Source organism: Anastrepha ludens, chromosome 3 (genome assembly GCF_028408465.1).
Source record: "Anastrepha ludens isolate Willacy chromosome 3, idAnaLude1.1, whole genome shotgun sequence".
Taxonomy (NCBI): Eukaryota; Metazoa; Arthropoda; class Insecta; order Diptera; family Tephritidae; genus Anastrepha; species Anastrepha ludens.
This window is the reverse complement of record NC_071499.1, coordinates 88,511,464-88,526,200: the sequence shown is the minus strand read 5'-3', so window position 1 is coordinate 88,526,200 and position 14,737 is coordinate 88,511,464. Positions and strand designations below refer to the sequence as shown.

The window sequence follows — 14,737 nt, the reverse complement described above, 5'->3', positions numbered from 1 at the left end:
GATAAAACCACAATTATGCTTAAATTTCCTAAAAACAAATAATAAATAAATAACAATAATGACAATAAATTGACGTAATACACTGTGAAACAACAAAATTTATCCTGAAAAAATTTCATAACTAGCGATTTTATATATGCATAGAGAAAGGGGATATATCCCGTTGTTAAAAACTTGCTTACTTTTCAACTTCGTTCTTCCTGCGAACTTTTAAAAATTTAACTTTCCTTCTATGAAATAAATTTTACGCAACGGATACTATTGAAAATATATAATTGCCCTGGGAAAAAGTATAAAAAACAATTTTTTTGCAGTAGGTAGATTTACTTATATTTTCTTTCGTTTAGTATTCATATAAATTTTTTAGAGTGAGTACCAGTATTCCATTTTTTCTTTTGAACATTTATTTAGTTCTTTGAAAACTTTAAGTCCATTAAAAAATTAAGTTGTGCAAAGTTTAAAAAGCGAGTATGCAGTATCACAGTAATTTCAAAGTAATATTTTCAGACGCATGTGAAAATTTTCTTTAATAAAAAAATTTTAATTTTGTCGCACAGTGTTATTTATCAGTCATGAATTTTAGACTCTTTACCACATATGTATGTACTTAATTTGAATTTTTTGAACCACAATTCGATGAACCCTGTACATATGTATACATAACGTGCACTTGGCGGCTAAATGGCTAAACTGTTAAATGGATCAAAGGCATAAGCCTAATAACAACAAATGCAGAACAGAACACAGAAACTAGGTAGCGACGGCTTAATATGTATAACATAAAACCAACTCCTTGACTGTCCGCTCGACTACACCCCATGATTTCCTGTTGTTTCCACACCTCAGCCCAATCCCAAATCCCTTTTACTCAACACCAAAAATGCTAATACACACTTGTGTGCACTTCAAAAGCCTACTCTCCACGTATTTATATTTGCAAACGTCCGTATGTAGGTATGCGCGTATGTATGCATGTATTTGTTTGCATATTTCTGTACTCGCTTTTGAGCTGGCGTTAGTTTGCTAAAGGAAGCGGAAATGCGCGTAAAAGTAAAGACGGAAATATGGCAGTGTGTGCGGTACCGGATGAATTTGATGGCGTTCAATGTGTGCGTGTGTGTGGGTGAGCTGGAGTATGCTATTTACTACCCCGCCTTGCGATCTGCTTCTACTGCTGCTTGCCTGTAGCCAACTGGTTCCCCTGATGCTGCTTAAAGCGCTCAATATAAGCGCTACAAAATCTATGTATATATGTGTGTGTACATGTATAAATATGTGTGAGAGTGTGAGTTTTTATTTTGTGCCCGCGCAAACGTGGGTCACGTGCACAGCTGAATCCGGAGTGGCCGCCAAAAGCAGAGTTGTTTCGCTATTTCTGTTGCTATTGCTAGTTTTCGCCTTGCTTTCTAATTTGGAATTCACGCACGAATAGTTTTGTGCGATTTACAGTCAAGTGTTCATATGGCAAACGAAAACTAAATAACCTTAAAATATAAATATTTTAATTCAAAACATTTTTATTCTGAATATATGCTTGCGCTGGGGGCAAGTTTGGGTATTTAAATTGTGATTTGAATTGCTTTAATTAGAAAAACTTCGCTGTGTTTACTGGCATTGGATGCAGTTAAAATTTTCTGAAAATTCAATGTAAATACAATCGTCGCAAACTCCATTTAAAAGCGCAGTTCTTTGGACTTAGCTTATTACCGTAATGTGGTGCTAATACAAAAGCAATCCATACAAATAATTTCAAAACACAAATTGAGCTCTTTCGCAGGTAAAGCGGTACAGTTTTTTAAATTGGGTAAAAACGCCATTTGCTGTCAGGACTAAGTATTTAAACAAGTAATGAATTCCAACCAAAATCTCATATAGACTCGTATGTATCCAATAAATGTCTTGATTGTTTAGTGCTTTCGAACCTGTGCTGCACAGTGCATTGGGTTAAGTTATAAAGGTTGCCGGTGAAGAACAGAGTCGTTCTAATAGCATTCATTAGCTTGCTAGGAGCACCCACTGAATCAACCGGCGTCTCTGAACTGGCAGAACGTTCCCAGTGTTTCTTTACGTTTTGCAACAGATTCTGTTTTTTTTTTTTTTTTTTTTTTTTTTTGTCGGGATAACTAGCAAGTGCAGCACTCAGACATTAATTGAGTCCATTGTACTACACTTGGATTCCCTTTTAATTTTCTTTAAATCTACCCGATCTCCGAAGAAATCTGAGTAGATCTTGTGGTGCCAAGGAGCCAAGATGGTCGCTTCTTAACACATCAGTGCCAAAGACCTCAAACCTGATTCGGGCGAAGGCGGGGCAGACACACAGGAAGTGGTCCGCCGTCTCATCCTCCTCTTCACAAACTGGGCAGAGTACACTGTCTGAGATGCCCAACCTTTCCATGTGCTTTGCCCACAGAAAGTGGCCCGTCAGCAGTCCAACCAGCCGTCTGCACTCCCCTCTGCTTAATGACAGAAGAGTTTGCGACAGTCGATCGGACATGACAGGTAACATCAGTTTTGTCCATCTGCAGCCTCTCCCAGCCTGCCAAGCTCGCTTGTGGGTACTAGTTACCCATTTGCTAACCGTGGCCGTGATGGCCGCAGAGGGGAGTGGCAAAGCGGGCTCTGGGCCAAAGAAGTTGGCTTCAGAGCCCATCTTAGCTAAGGAGTCAGAGGTCTCGTTACCCGCGATACCCACGTGTCCCGTGACCCATGTTAGCATCAGGCTATTATGTCTGCCGACATAGTTCAGCCTGGATTTACAGAACTTCACTACCCCTGATGTGGTTGGAGGGCTGTCTAAGGTCATAGGCGCAGCTTGGCTGTCGCTGCAGTCACATATAGATCTGCCTCTCCATCGTTTTTCCACAACAAAGTTCATCGCTTCTTGAACTGCATACACCTCCGCTTGAAACACAGATGCATGCATTCCAAGAGCAAAGTGCAGTTTTGTCCCGCTGGATTCCACGTAGACCCCAGAGCCGGAGCCATGCTCGGTCCTGGAGCCATCCGTAAAAATGCGAAAACAGTGTTTTCTGGGCTCATTTTCTGAGTTTCCCCACAACTGAGCCTCTGGTAGCACTACACTGTATCTCTTTTCAAGTACGACTCTTGATGGCATGGAGTCAAGGGGCATGGAGAGAATCGTTGGATCGATGTCCATGCCTTCTCTGTGTTCCAATGCCGGACAAGGGCCGTACCAGTTCCCACTGTGTTTCAGTCTGCAGATGGCCTTCAAGGCCTCTCCTCGGATGAAAGCATCAAGTGGTGGTAAACCAATCAGAGCATCTAGTGCCGGGCCTGAAGTAGTCGGAAAAGCTCCGGTGCAGCAGATGGCCACAGTGCGTTGTAGTCTCGATAAGGTCCTCCTGACTCCCACTAGGGAGAGTCTACTCATCCAGACCATTGATGCATAGGTGATAATGGGTCTTATCATAGCCGTGTAGATCCATAGGACCTTGCTAGGAGAGAGACCCCACGTTTTCCCAAAAACACCTTTGCACTGCCAGAAAGCTGTCAGCGCTTTGGATGCCTTTGTCTCAACGTGTGATTTCCATAGGAGCTTACTATCGAGGATTACTTCTAGATATTTAATTTCCTTGGATAGCTGGATTGTGACTCCTTTTAGCCTTGGCAGAACGAGTCCGTCAAGCTTCCTCCTTCTGGTAAAGAGGACAATACCAGTCTTGGCGGGATTTGCCGATAGCCCGTTCGCACAGCACCAAGTGTCAATCCGATCCAGAGTTTTCTGCACTTTCCTGCAGATGTTCATAAGCGAAGAGCCTGTTACCAAACAAGCAACATCGTCCGCATATGCTTGTGCGTAGACTCCCGAATCGTTTAAGGTGGTGAGTAGAGGGTCGATTACCATACACCAGAGTAATGGAGACAGCACACCGCCTTGGGGGCAGCCTCTGTTAACCCCAGATGACAACAGTAGATCTTCCTCTGCTCGCACCGAAACGATTCTTTGGGCCAGCATCGAACGAATCCAATTTACTAGCACCCGGTTTACGCCGTGCCTACTAGCAGAGTTACACATACTATCAAAAGTGGCATTATCAAACGCCCCCTCTATGTCTAAAAAGATACCCATAGCGTAGTCCCTCCTGTCGATGGCCAGCTCTACCCTAGCAACAAGGTTTTGCAGTGCCGACTCGCAGGATTTTCCACTCTGATAGGCATGCTGAAATAGAGGCAGAGGGTGAGCCTTCAGCGACTTCTGACGTATGCGCAGTTCCACCAGTCGTTCGAGACTTTTCAGCATGAAAGAGGTCATGCTGATTGGTCTAAAGCTTTTGGGGCTGGTGTAGTCGTCTTTTCCAACCTTTGGGATGAAAGCGACCCTCACCATCCTCCAAGAGCGTGGTATGTAAGCCAGTGCCAGGCATGCCGAGAAGATTTTCTTCAGGGCTGCTGTCACGAACTCCGCACCCTCCTTCAGCATGGCAGGAAATATGACATCTGGTCCGGGCGACTTGTAGTCGCCAAAAGATTTGATGGCAAATCGAATGGCGGCCTCATTCACCACAGATCTGGCAACGAACCAGTCATACCGAGAAGGTGTAGCAGCTCTGACAACTGCCTCTATCAATAAGGGCTGTTGCCGGCTGATGCTTATCTGATTACCTGGAAAGTGAGACTCCGTCAGCAAGCTGAGTGTCTCACTTTTCCGCTCCGTGAAGGAGCCATCAGATTTCCTAAGTGACCCCAGCTTTGCCGTTGGGTCCCTTTTCAGGATCCTAACCAATTTCGCCGTGTCACTCAGAGATTCAATACCGCTGCAGAATTCCCTAAATGAGGCTTTTTTCGATTCCCGAATAAGCCTCTTGTAGTTCTTCTGAACATCACGGTATCGCTCCCAGTCCTCTGCAAGGTTAGTCCTGAGGGCCCGGTTTAGAAGTTTTCTCGACTCACGCCTCAACATCTGGAGCTCTCGGTTCCACCACGGAACGGGAGTCCGGCTCGGGAGAGGTCGAATTGGACAGGCTGACTCAAAACAGTCGGTTAGGGCAGCGTTGAGTTTCTCAACAGCCGCCTCAATGGCCTGTTCTTTTCGAAGTCTTGGTGGCGCAACGTCAAGGTCCCGCAACGCCTCCCTAAACTTCTGCCAGTCTGTTTTTCTTGGGTTTCTAGAGGGCAATGGCATTTGTGCCTCCTCGCCACACTGAAACTCAATGTACCTGTGTATACCAGATTCTGCATCGCGGCGTGATACTTGCAATAATATAGACTTACTCAAGACGGCGTAACTTTTACAAATCTCAATCAATGGCGATAAAATTAGTAAGAATGCTACTCGGCTAAGCCCCCCCCCAACTAATCGTCCACTAACAATAAAATAAAAAAAAAATTCTAATATATTCTCAGATCGTCACCTGGCGGTTGTTCCGCGAACTTTTCGACCAAGTTGGTATTTGAAGGGTTATCTTTTGTATGAAGACTGACGCTATATTGAATGCATGCATCGAATAATCTGGCATACTCAACTTTGGAAAATTTAAACTACATAATATATTTTAAAAGAAGCTGTTCTTGCCAGAAGTCCACTTAGAGGTTTTCCATCCCCTATTTACCACCCTCGCATTTACAAACGACGTTTTTTAACACTTTCGACGCTTTACGTTCGTGAATTTATTATATGTAGAACCATCAGCGGTCTGCTAATATGCCACGCACAATCAAAGTCAGTCAATCAACTACAATAAGTATGCTTTAAAAAATCAAAGTTTATATAGACCTTTTTTTTTGGCTTACTTTGTACCATGGAGTTTGAAAAGCATAATCACCAATAGCCTTGATAATTCGTTCTTTTAAGCCCAAAAGCCAATTTTGCCGCCTAAGGGGCATTAGCAGCTCGCCACGGTACTTCATATTTTACATTTAAGCATCTATAATTTGATATCCCTTTCAGTACAAAACTTTTCCTAATAGTCAGTATTGCATTTCAGCTCTTATTTATTAAAAAAGGTGTTTACAAGGTATGGAACTTAAAGTGTTAAATAAATTACTACACATAAAACAACCTACTTTCATTCCTGTTTAGCCTTTTTTTCTTGTAATGCTCTTCGTTGTGCCCTTGGCGTATTGCCAAAAGTTTCAAATTCATTTGTGCTGATTGAATTTAGTTTCCAACAGCCGCTCTTCTATCTGTTCAACCTTGAGCTGCACTCACTGTCCTTCGGGGCGACCAAACAAATGAATCTTTAATAAATCCTCAATTGGTAATTGTATTTGGTAATTGCGGTCACTTGTGTTTAAATATTTATTTTTAAACGAAAGGGTATAGCTCATCAACTCAATTCAGCTCAACTCTTGTGAACCTTTTTTATTGGCTTTCACAACTTTACAACTTAGCAACATAAGCAACAACAAACACGAAGTAAATATGTATATAGTATAAAAAAAATCACTCACAAGAATGTTGCTTTTTATGCTCTCAATTTGTTTTTTAGTTGTTGCTAATTTTATACGTACTACACTTACTCTGAATGAACCTCTACGCCTTACTTACTGGTATTTTTTGTTATAATTTTTTTACAGTGGCGAGACATTCGCGGGCGGCGAAGCGGGCATGGCTGTGCCGGAGACGGTGTGTACGCCGCGCGCGGTTGGCATCAGTGTCGACATCAACGTGTATGAGCCACATCTGCTGGCCGGCACAATGGCGCACATGATTGGCCATAATATAGGCATGGGGCACGATGACGGTCGTAAGTATTTGATATCCCTTAGATATATGTATGTAATTTAACAGCACACCCCCACACCCGCACACATAATTGCCACTGTTTACATATATTAGCGTAAGAAATGTCCACTCAAAAGATTTATGTGGTACTATTTAGTCGGTAAATATTTTTAATAGCCGGCAAGAATTAATCATAATTTGAAATTGATTTATTATGTCAATCTGGGACATAATACGTTTTCCCAGTTTTTTATGCTCATCAAGTTTTAAAATACATTTTTTGTTCGAAAATAAATATTCCAGACATCGATATAAATGGGTACGTATCTTCGATTGTTCAACGCTTTTAACGACAATAACTCTTAATGGAACGTTTGAGAAAACATTTTTTCTTGGCCTTCTATTTATTAGTAGGGTTGCCGCTTAGAGTTTGAAATGGACAAGTAAAAAAATTATGTATAATAAAAAATAAGATTGTTATTTTTAAAATATTGTGAGAAAGCGTTGGTGACTGCACACCTGCAGCAATAGTCCACAACACCATCACACTTCGCTCGCAACGAAGTCAGAAGCAACGGCGTCAGCGTTCCTAGCAGCGACCGCAACGTTACTAGGCTAGCTTAGGGTAGTTGCAGCTTATAAATTTTAGATTCAAGATTAGGTATATATATGTATATATATAATTTGCGCGTACACCCTTTTTGGGTGTTTGGCCGAGCTCTTCCTCTTATTTGTGGTGTGCGTCTTGATATTTTTCCACAAATGGAGGGACCTACAGTTTCGAGCCGACTCCGAACAGCAGATATTTTTATGAGGAGCTTTTTCATGGCAGAAATACACTCGGAGGTTTGCCATTGCCTGCCGAGGGGCGACCGCTATTAGAAAAATGTTTTTCTTAATTTTGGTGTTTTCACCGAGACTCGAACCGACGTTATCTCTGTGAATTCCGAATGGTAGTCACGCACCAACCCATTCGGCTACGGCGGCCGCTAGATTCAAGATTGGGCTCTAAAAATAAAGTTTACTATAAATCACTTACATATTAGAAATTAATAAAGTTCACCATAAATAACTTGTGAAGGATCTTTAAAAAGACGCGCCTAAATTTTGTTTAAAATAAAACATGTAACATCAGATTTCACTATTTTATTATGATTCTTAGTAGTTATATGTGTAAAATGACGAAATTTAAATGCCCACGATGAGCACGTCTGCAGGTTGCCATACACAAATCAAAATTTTCAAGGACTCGCTCACACATTAAGGCGTTGAGTTTAGCAATCTCGGTCTGAATGTTTTGATTCAGCCCTGGAACCGGTGTTGGCTTATTCATATAGACTTAATTCTAAAAAAAACCACAAAAATATGTCTAGAGTAGAGTTAGATCGCATGATTTAGGTGGCCAGTTTATGTAACTATTACATGAAAATGAGTACCGACAAATTCTGCGTGGTTTCATACAGGAAAAAACTAAATCTATTTATCTATATTACGAGAATATTTTGAACAATATTAAACATTAGCCGGAAAGAAGGATATCAAAGACTTGAGAATTATCTTCCATACAAGACCCACATTCTAGAAACATATTGATTACATTACCTTCAAAACCTTGCATTACCACGGAAGCCTTTATTTGATACCTTCACCTTGAAAGCACTCTACGCCTCCTTAGTTCGAAGCCGACTTGATTATTGTTCATTAATATGGAGCCCATTCTGCCATTGTCGTAGAAATAAGATTGAAAGCATCCAAAGTTTCTTCACTAAATATGATTTGTATAAGCTGCGCTGGTCCAACGGTCTTTCTATTTAGATAAGCAGACGCAAATTGATTGGACTGTAAAGCTTTAAGGATAGACGAATTTTCTTTTGGGTTACCTTCGTGTATAACCTTTTAAATTTTAATGTAAATTGCAGTGAGCGACAGAGTTTAATGAAACTAAAACAAAGCTCCATGATTTAAGGGAGGTTTGTTTATTTGTAGGTCAACGTTGTAGAACTATGACTTCAATGAAATGAAGAGATGTATTCGGTTCTGCATTACAACAAAATCAAATAATTTCGGCTTTAGAATAAAATCATATAATTTTAAGCGAAACTTATTTATAAACTTTAACTAAATATCTAAAGGTATTTTTATTATCGTCTTTAAGATTTATCTATAGACTGAAGTGAATAAATTAATTAATCGAATCGACGGGGAAACTTAGATCGCAATAATTCATTGCCTTCCCATGTCGTGCGACTTTTGGATTCATCCACCAAAAATCTTGAATGACTTTTCTATAGCAATGTCTTCGAAGAAAAATGGGCCAATCATTCCACCAGCCCAAAAACTACACTTTTCTACCACACCTGTCTTCTTCACCAATGTTAAAGATGCCATAATAAGGGGTACCGTAGGTATTATTCGCCACGGGTATCTAGGCGTTACTTTTGAAATACCCTTTACTTATATATGTATTTGAACCTATATTTGGGCCAATTGATGCAAGATTTTTTTTTATGCGCTTCACAAATTATCCAGCTCGAACAATTTTTTCTTTCAGTAAAATATCTAATTAAGTTTCATACCATTAGTTAAATTCAGAATTATAAAACCTAAAATTCATACAACAAACTTAAAAAACATAAAAACTAAATTGTATGCCTAAGTATGCAACGGCTAAAGCTAAAGGCGAAGCAGAAGAGCAGAGAGAGTAAAATCTGAATCAAGGCAACTAAAAATTTTATTGAATTCACTAAGTTTTAGTTATGGTAGTTAAATCCAATTAACTTGACATTGAATGCTAATACATAAAACGTAGTATTCTGTGTGGAACATTGAAGCTTATCTATTCAAGCAATAAAACCAGAAACGATATCCTAAATATACAACAGCGATTGTAAAGTTATCTGAGATGCGAATGGCAAGCACTATTAGATGGCATTGGATCGGTCAAATGGAGAAATGCAAAAGCAAAGCGACCGACATTTTCTCACTTCAATTCTATTGAAATATGTTGATCGAATTCCAGGTTAATGAAGCTTCACTCTAAACTATTAAATAAAAACTGTCCGATGTGCGGAACATTAAAGTCACTTCCATAGTGCAAAGGAAAAGCTCAATTATTTTCGCAAAGAGAAGAATAGCAGGCTTCAAAAAGAGAAAGTGTTGACCTAAAAAGGTACATATTCCTCTGTAGTCGTATAAAAATATTTCCTGACATTAGGGGTATCCCATTAAGGCAACCTATTAATATCATTTTGGAAGTGCAGAGCATCTGGCACGCTAACAAGTAATGTTCATAAACAACTTTGAGTCCTCTGGATAAACCAAAAGCTTTGAGTTCTTGAAGCATTTTACAATGTTGTTAATAAAAATAATATAATATAATAAAAAATATATAATTTGGTCAAGAATACTACTCTATTGGTACCCCAGAAGTGGCGTCAAAAGGCTTAAGATAAAAAAGAATAAAGGAGATTGTTGGAGAAACACGATCGAACTCAAAATAAAAATACAAAGTAGAAACCTAACCATTCCAGCTTTTGAAGTAATAAACAGTGGTTGACAAATTCAAAAGTTTTTGAGAAATTAATATAGATTACATCTACTTGAGTTTAATTGCTTAAACAAGAAATACAAACTGAGAGAACGACGTAAAGATAAAACACTGCTCCTACAGTTCCTGCAGGTGCATTACCTGGAAATTAAAAACTAGTTTTTTCCATCACAACTGTTTCGAAAAATTGTGTGCAAGTTTAATATTTAAAAAAAAGGTATAGTAAGTCGAGTTATTTTCGTTATGTGATATAAAAATTGGCGTGATCGTAGCAACTTTGCAGCGATCAATAAAATTTACCTTTGGAAAAAGATGAGAAATTTATTTCAACGGGCGACAAAATGTTAGTAATTCCGATGGAAAGTGTGTCACATAACAATATTGCAATATCAGTTCATACACAGTATCGATTTTATTGGCACAACAATCAAATTTGGATGACCGTCACCAATTGCCTACTTGAGTGAAGTGCGATCAGAGAGCGGTGGCTCGAGATGGTGCTTCTTCATCAAAAGTCGAGAAGAGTCTATTGGCATACTCTTGTCAGTTTAATTCAGGTCGAAAGTCATAATAAACTTTCGCACGAAAATGTTCGTGATGTGTTTCGGTTTTTCGAATGTAAAATTTTTCCAATTAAAAAATTTTCCAATTTTTATAAATTTTATACAAAGTTTGAAACTTTAATTTTTATGTTATTTTGTGTCTTCTAGGGGGAAAAAAATCGCATAAAAAGCCGTCTGTTGTTTGGAAGCGGGTATTATTATTATTATTATTAGAAGGCCATTACGCACTGCGACCAGAGCTGATGTATTGTGAAAGGCCTATTTTTGTAACCCTAGAGTTCTAGGCTTTTTAAAAATGTTAGCACAATTTTTGGCAATGGCTGCCTTTTTCTTACCTCGGTTGCTTTTCAGCAAGACTGCTTCCTCAGCGGTCATCTGATCCCCTCTTCGAGCCTTGTTATGGCTGTGCGCTTTTTTATCGGCCTGCAGCAGGGGTTGCATGCGAATGCCCTCAGCCACGTTATAGTGTCATGTGCCGGTTATTGTTGGCTTTTCTTCATCGTGTCTGCAGCAACTGATTTTATCGTCCTGGGATATTGAAGCCGTTAGAGGCAAAGTTCCTGCTTCCTCCGAGCTTTGTTTCACCGAAGGTTCAGAATCCTTTTTTGGTAACCTTAGGCGGATCAATCTGGCCTTTAGATTTTGGCCAATTGTTGAAGGCTTTTATGACCTCTGCGGAGATTGGGTCGATAGCAACAGAGATTTCTACCACAGTACCCTTGCGCACTCTGTTGAGCACCCGCCAGTCATTCGTGTTGGGGCCCTCATTTTGGCCATCAAGGAGGCTAATAATATCCTCAGTTGAGATGCTGTCCAATTCTGAAAAGTGACCAACGAAGATTTGTATGCGCGGGATATCTGCCTCCTGTACAATCTTTAGCTGTGCATCTTTCCACGGCTTCAGCTTAGGAACTGCTTCCTTTAGCCAAATAGTTGTGTCATCGCAGCCGCATGGGATTACTATGTATCCTGGGCGAAAGGGGCAGCTATTAAATTTGGACTTTGCAGCACCAGTCTGCTTTTTCCTTATAGCCTCCAGGATAACATGTTGTATGGCCGTTAGTTTTTCCGTCTACCATATTGTGGATAGTCAGGAGGTATTATTCCCAACTTCGTGCTACACGCCGCGTCTTTGTAAGACATTTTTGTTAAGTCTATCTTGACTTCTGGATTAGGCACTGCTGTCTTTGGTCCTTCCGTTTCGGTAGTCTCGTCTGCCTTTCTTCCAACGCTAGAGCTCCCCTGTAAATTGGCACGCTCAGTGGAGCTTTGCTTTGGCTTGGTGCTGCTGGAGCGTTGTCGCTTCAGATCAGCTGGTTTTTGAGCCAGCTCTCTTGCCTCGTCAATGTTGTGACCCTTTCTCGAGAAGTACCTTAGACGCTTTCTGGCGGCACCACACAGCCGCACCTTGTTTTCATCATTTCTTCCTGAGTCACGAGTGGGAGAAGCTAGTAGTTTCTCCTTTTCCTCTGCTGATATTGCAGAAGCTTTGCCATCTGGCCCAGGGCCATGTCGTCAACTTCCATATCCTTGATTTCGTTGGCAGTTGGAGGGCTTTGGTTGCCCTTAGCTGCCTGTGATATTTTTGGTAGTTCGGTACTGTTTACCGAAAGGTCGTTATCGACCTCGTTTATATTAGGCACTTCTGCCCTTTTTAATAAATTAATGTTTGACTCTGCCATGTGGTCCCACGAGTAAAATGGAAGGGTAAGGTCGAGTCACGACAGTGCCCCGGTGGGCGCCCGATATCTGGAGGTCACCGTTATAAGACACACTTACGTAGTGTCATTCATCCTATAGGCACGGTTCGAATTACACCTGGGATTACGTGCTTTTTCGAGTTTTGCCTCTCTAGATCCGTCATTTTTAGTTAAAAGCAGGGGCACCTCGTGTAGGAGTGGCATTCTACTACAACGGTCGGTCTTTAAGCTACTGGCACAACTGCCATACGTCTGTGTGTGCATTGCCCCAAGAAGAAAAGTACACTTCACCCCCGGGTAAAACTGTAGGTCCCTCTATTTGCAGAAAAACATCGAAACGCACATAAAAGCAGTGGTATAGGTATAGTTGTAGAATTAACCATATCTTTGTAAGAAAATATATGAAAATTAAAAAATTAAAGAGAATTAGACAAAAGTGGTAAAAATGTTATGCTACTATAGTTTTTCCCCAGGCTGTGGAGATTAGTAATCACATAGAGTTCGAACGGCGTTATTTTCCTTTCGAGACAAAGTGAACGCATTCATACAAATGGCGCACCTCACAACCGCAAATTTTCTTTATTTTTATTGCCATCTTTTAAATATTCATCTTAAATGCACAAAGAGCAATCATTTATATTTGCCATCTTTCTGACGATACGCTAATGTCCCTCTCAGCGCTCAATTATGTATATTATTCATAAATAATAATCAAAATAGAAAACAAACAATGAAATAATCGCAGCTGTCATGCAGTCAAAGCAAAATGCTATGATTTTCATAATGCACTCATTCCCACACACACACACACAAATATACCCATTGGCATAATATAATAGTCGTCTGACGAACGCTCAACGCTGTATAACCAACAGGCACAGCTGTTCACGAATCTGTTTGCTTCACCAACCCCAACAACAACGAGAACAATAAGTATTTTAAAGAAACATATATTTCAGCTAGGAGGCGCGCTTTCAGTCCGCAATATCTATTATCAAGTTAAGCTGCCATTGATGACCAAATCGACGGCACTCAAATGATGGCGCTACGATTGTTAATGTATGCGTGCTCAACTACCCTGCAGGAAAAAATAGTAAACTAGAATACCATCAGTTCTCCTTTCATCTCAACCAATTCATGTTCTATCTTTTTTCCATGCTAAGAACTGGTATTTCTAATATGGCGATTATGCTGTTTTGAGTATCGCGATGTCCCACGAAGTATGTAGTTAAAATACCAGTTAATCCTCGTACTATCAAAAAAAAATTCAGTGAGTCAAACATGTTTCTATTAAAAGCAATCTTATGTCAGTTAAAATACAAAACAAAACATCTATTATATTCTATTGAAACGTTAAAATATATCTTATTTTATACCAAAAGTGCTTACAGAATAGTTTTTTTCTTACAATTAAATGAAACTTCTTTCACACCCAGTAGTTAACTAAACATTCAAAATAGGTTCAAACTTGCACCATAAGTAATCTTAAAAAAAAAAACTAGTAAAGAAACTAAACTTAAGGTATTCACAGGAAATTAATTAAAACTAAAGTTACTTAAATTTGGGTTTCATATTTTATGTGTTCAGTTGCTGCAAGGATTTTTCTGCGATGGTCCTTTTTTGGCAAACTCGTTTTTTATTCAATTCTTATTTGAAGCCGAACCGCGAATAACGTTGTACGAGGGGTGCCTTTTATATGTCGGGATTAGAGAACAAAAACAAATTTTAATCATCGAAAATCACTTTATTGTTTTTCAATATTATCCATGAAGATCTATACACTTTTGCATGCGTTCGAACCAATTGTCGAAGCACTTTTGCCACTCTGAATGAGGTACCTCCAAAACATGCATTCTGAATGGCGCAACCGCTTCTTCAGGTGTCGAAAAACGTTGACCTCTCAGTTTGTTTTTTACGTACGAGAATAAAAAGAAATCATTCGGTGCCAAGTCAGGACTATACGACGGATGACCCATTAATTCGATGTTTTGGGTGCTCAAAAATGCAGTTGTTTGAGCCGATGTGTGAGAGCTCGCATTGTCCTGATGAAGAGTGATTCGTCTTAGGCGATTGGTTTTCCTAATTTCTTAGAAGACAACTGGCAAACAAATGGTTGTGTATCACTCAGAATTTACTGTTCTGCGTTGTTCTGAAAAAACAGGCGACCATTTGCTTGGAAGTGCTTCGTGCACGAACAACTTTTGTTGGATTTGGCTCATCTTGAAACACCCATACAGTC

The 14,737-nt window shown here is 39.8% G+C and overlaps 1 protein-coding gene across 1 annotated transcript in view; it reads left to right on the top strand.

The window, feature by feature from the left end:
* LOC128857595 (disintegrin and metalloproteinase domain-containing protein unc-71) overlaps positions 1-14,737 on the top strand; it is a 287,365-nt gene that overhangs the window by 170,949 nt on the left and 101,679 nt on the right. The window contains exon 7 of the mRNA XM_054093346.1: positions 6,541-6,710. Coding sequence (XP_053949321.1) covers positions 6,541-6,710 — 170 coding nt within the window. The remainder of the gene's footprint in view (positions 1-6,540; positions 6,711-14,737) is intronic.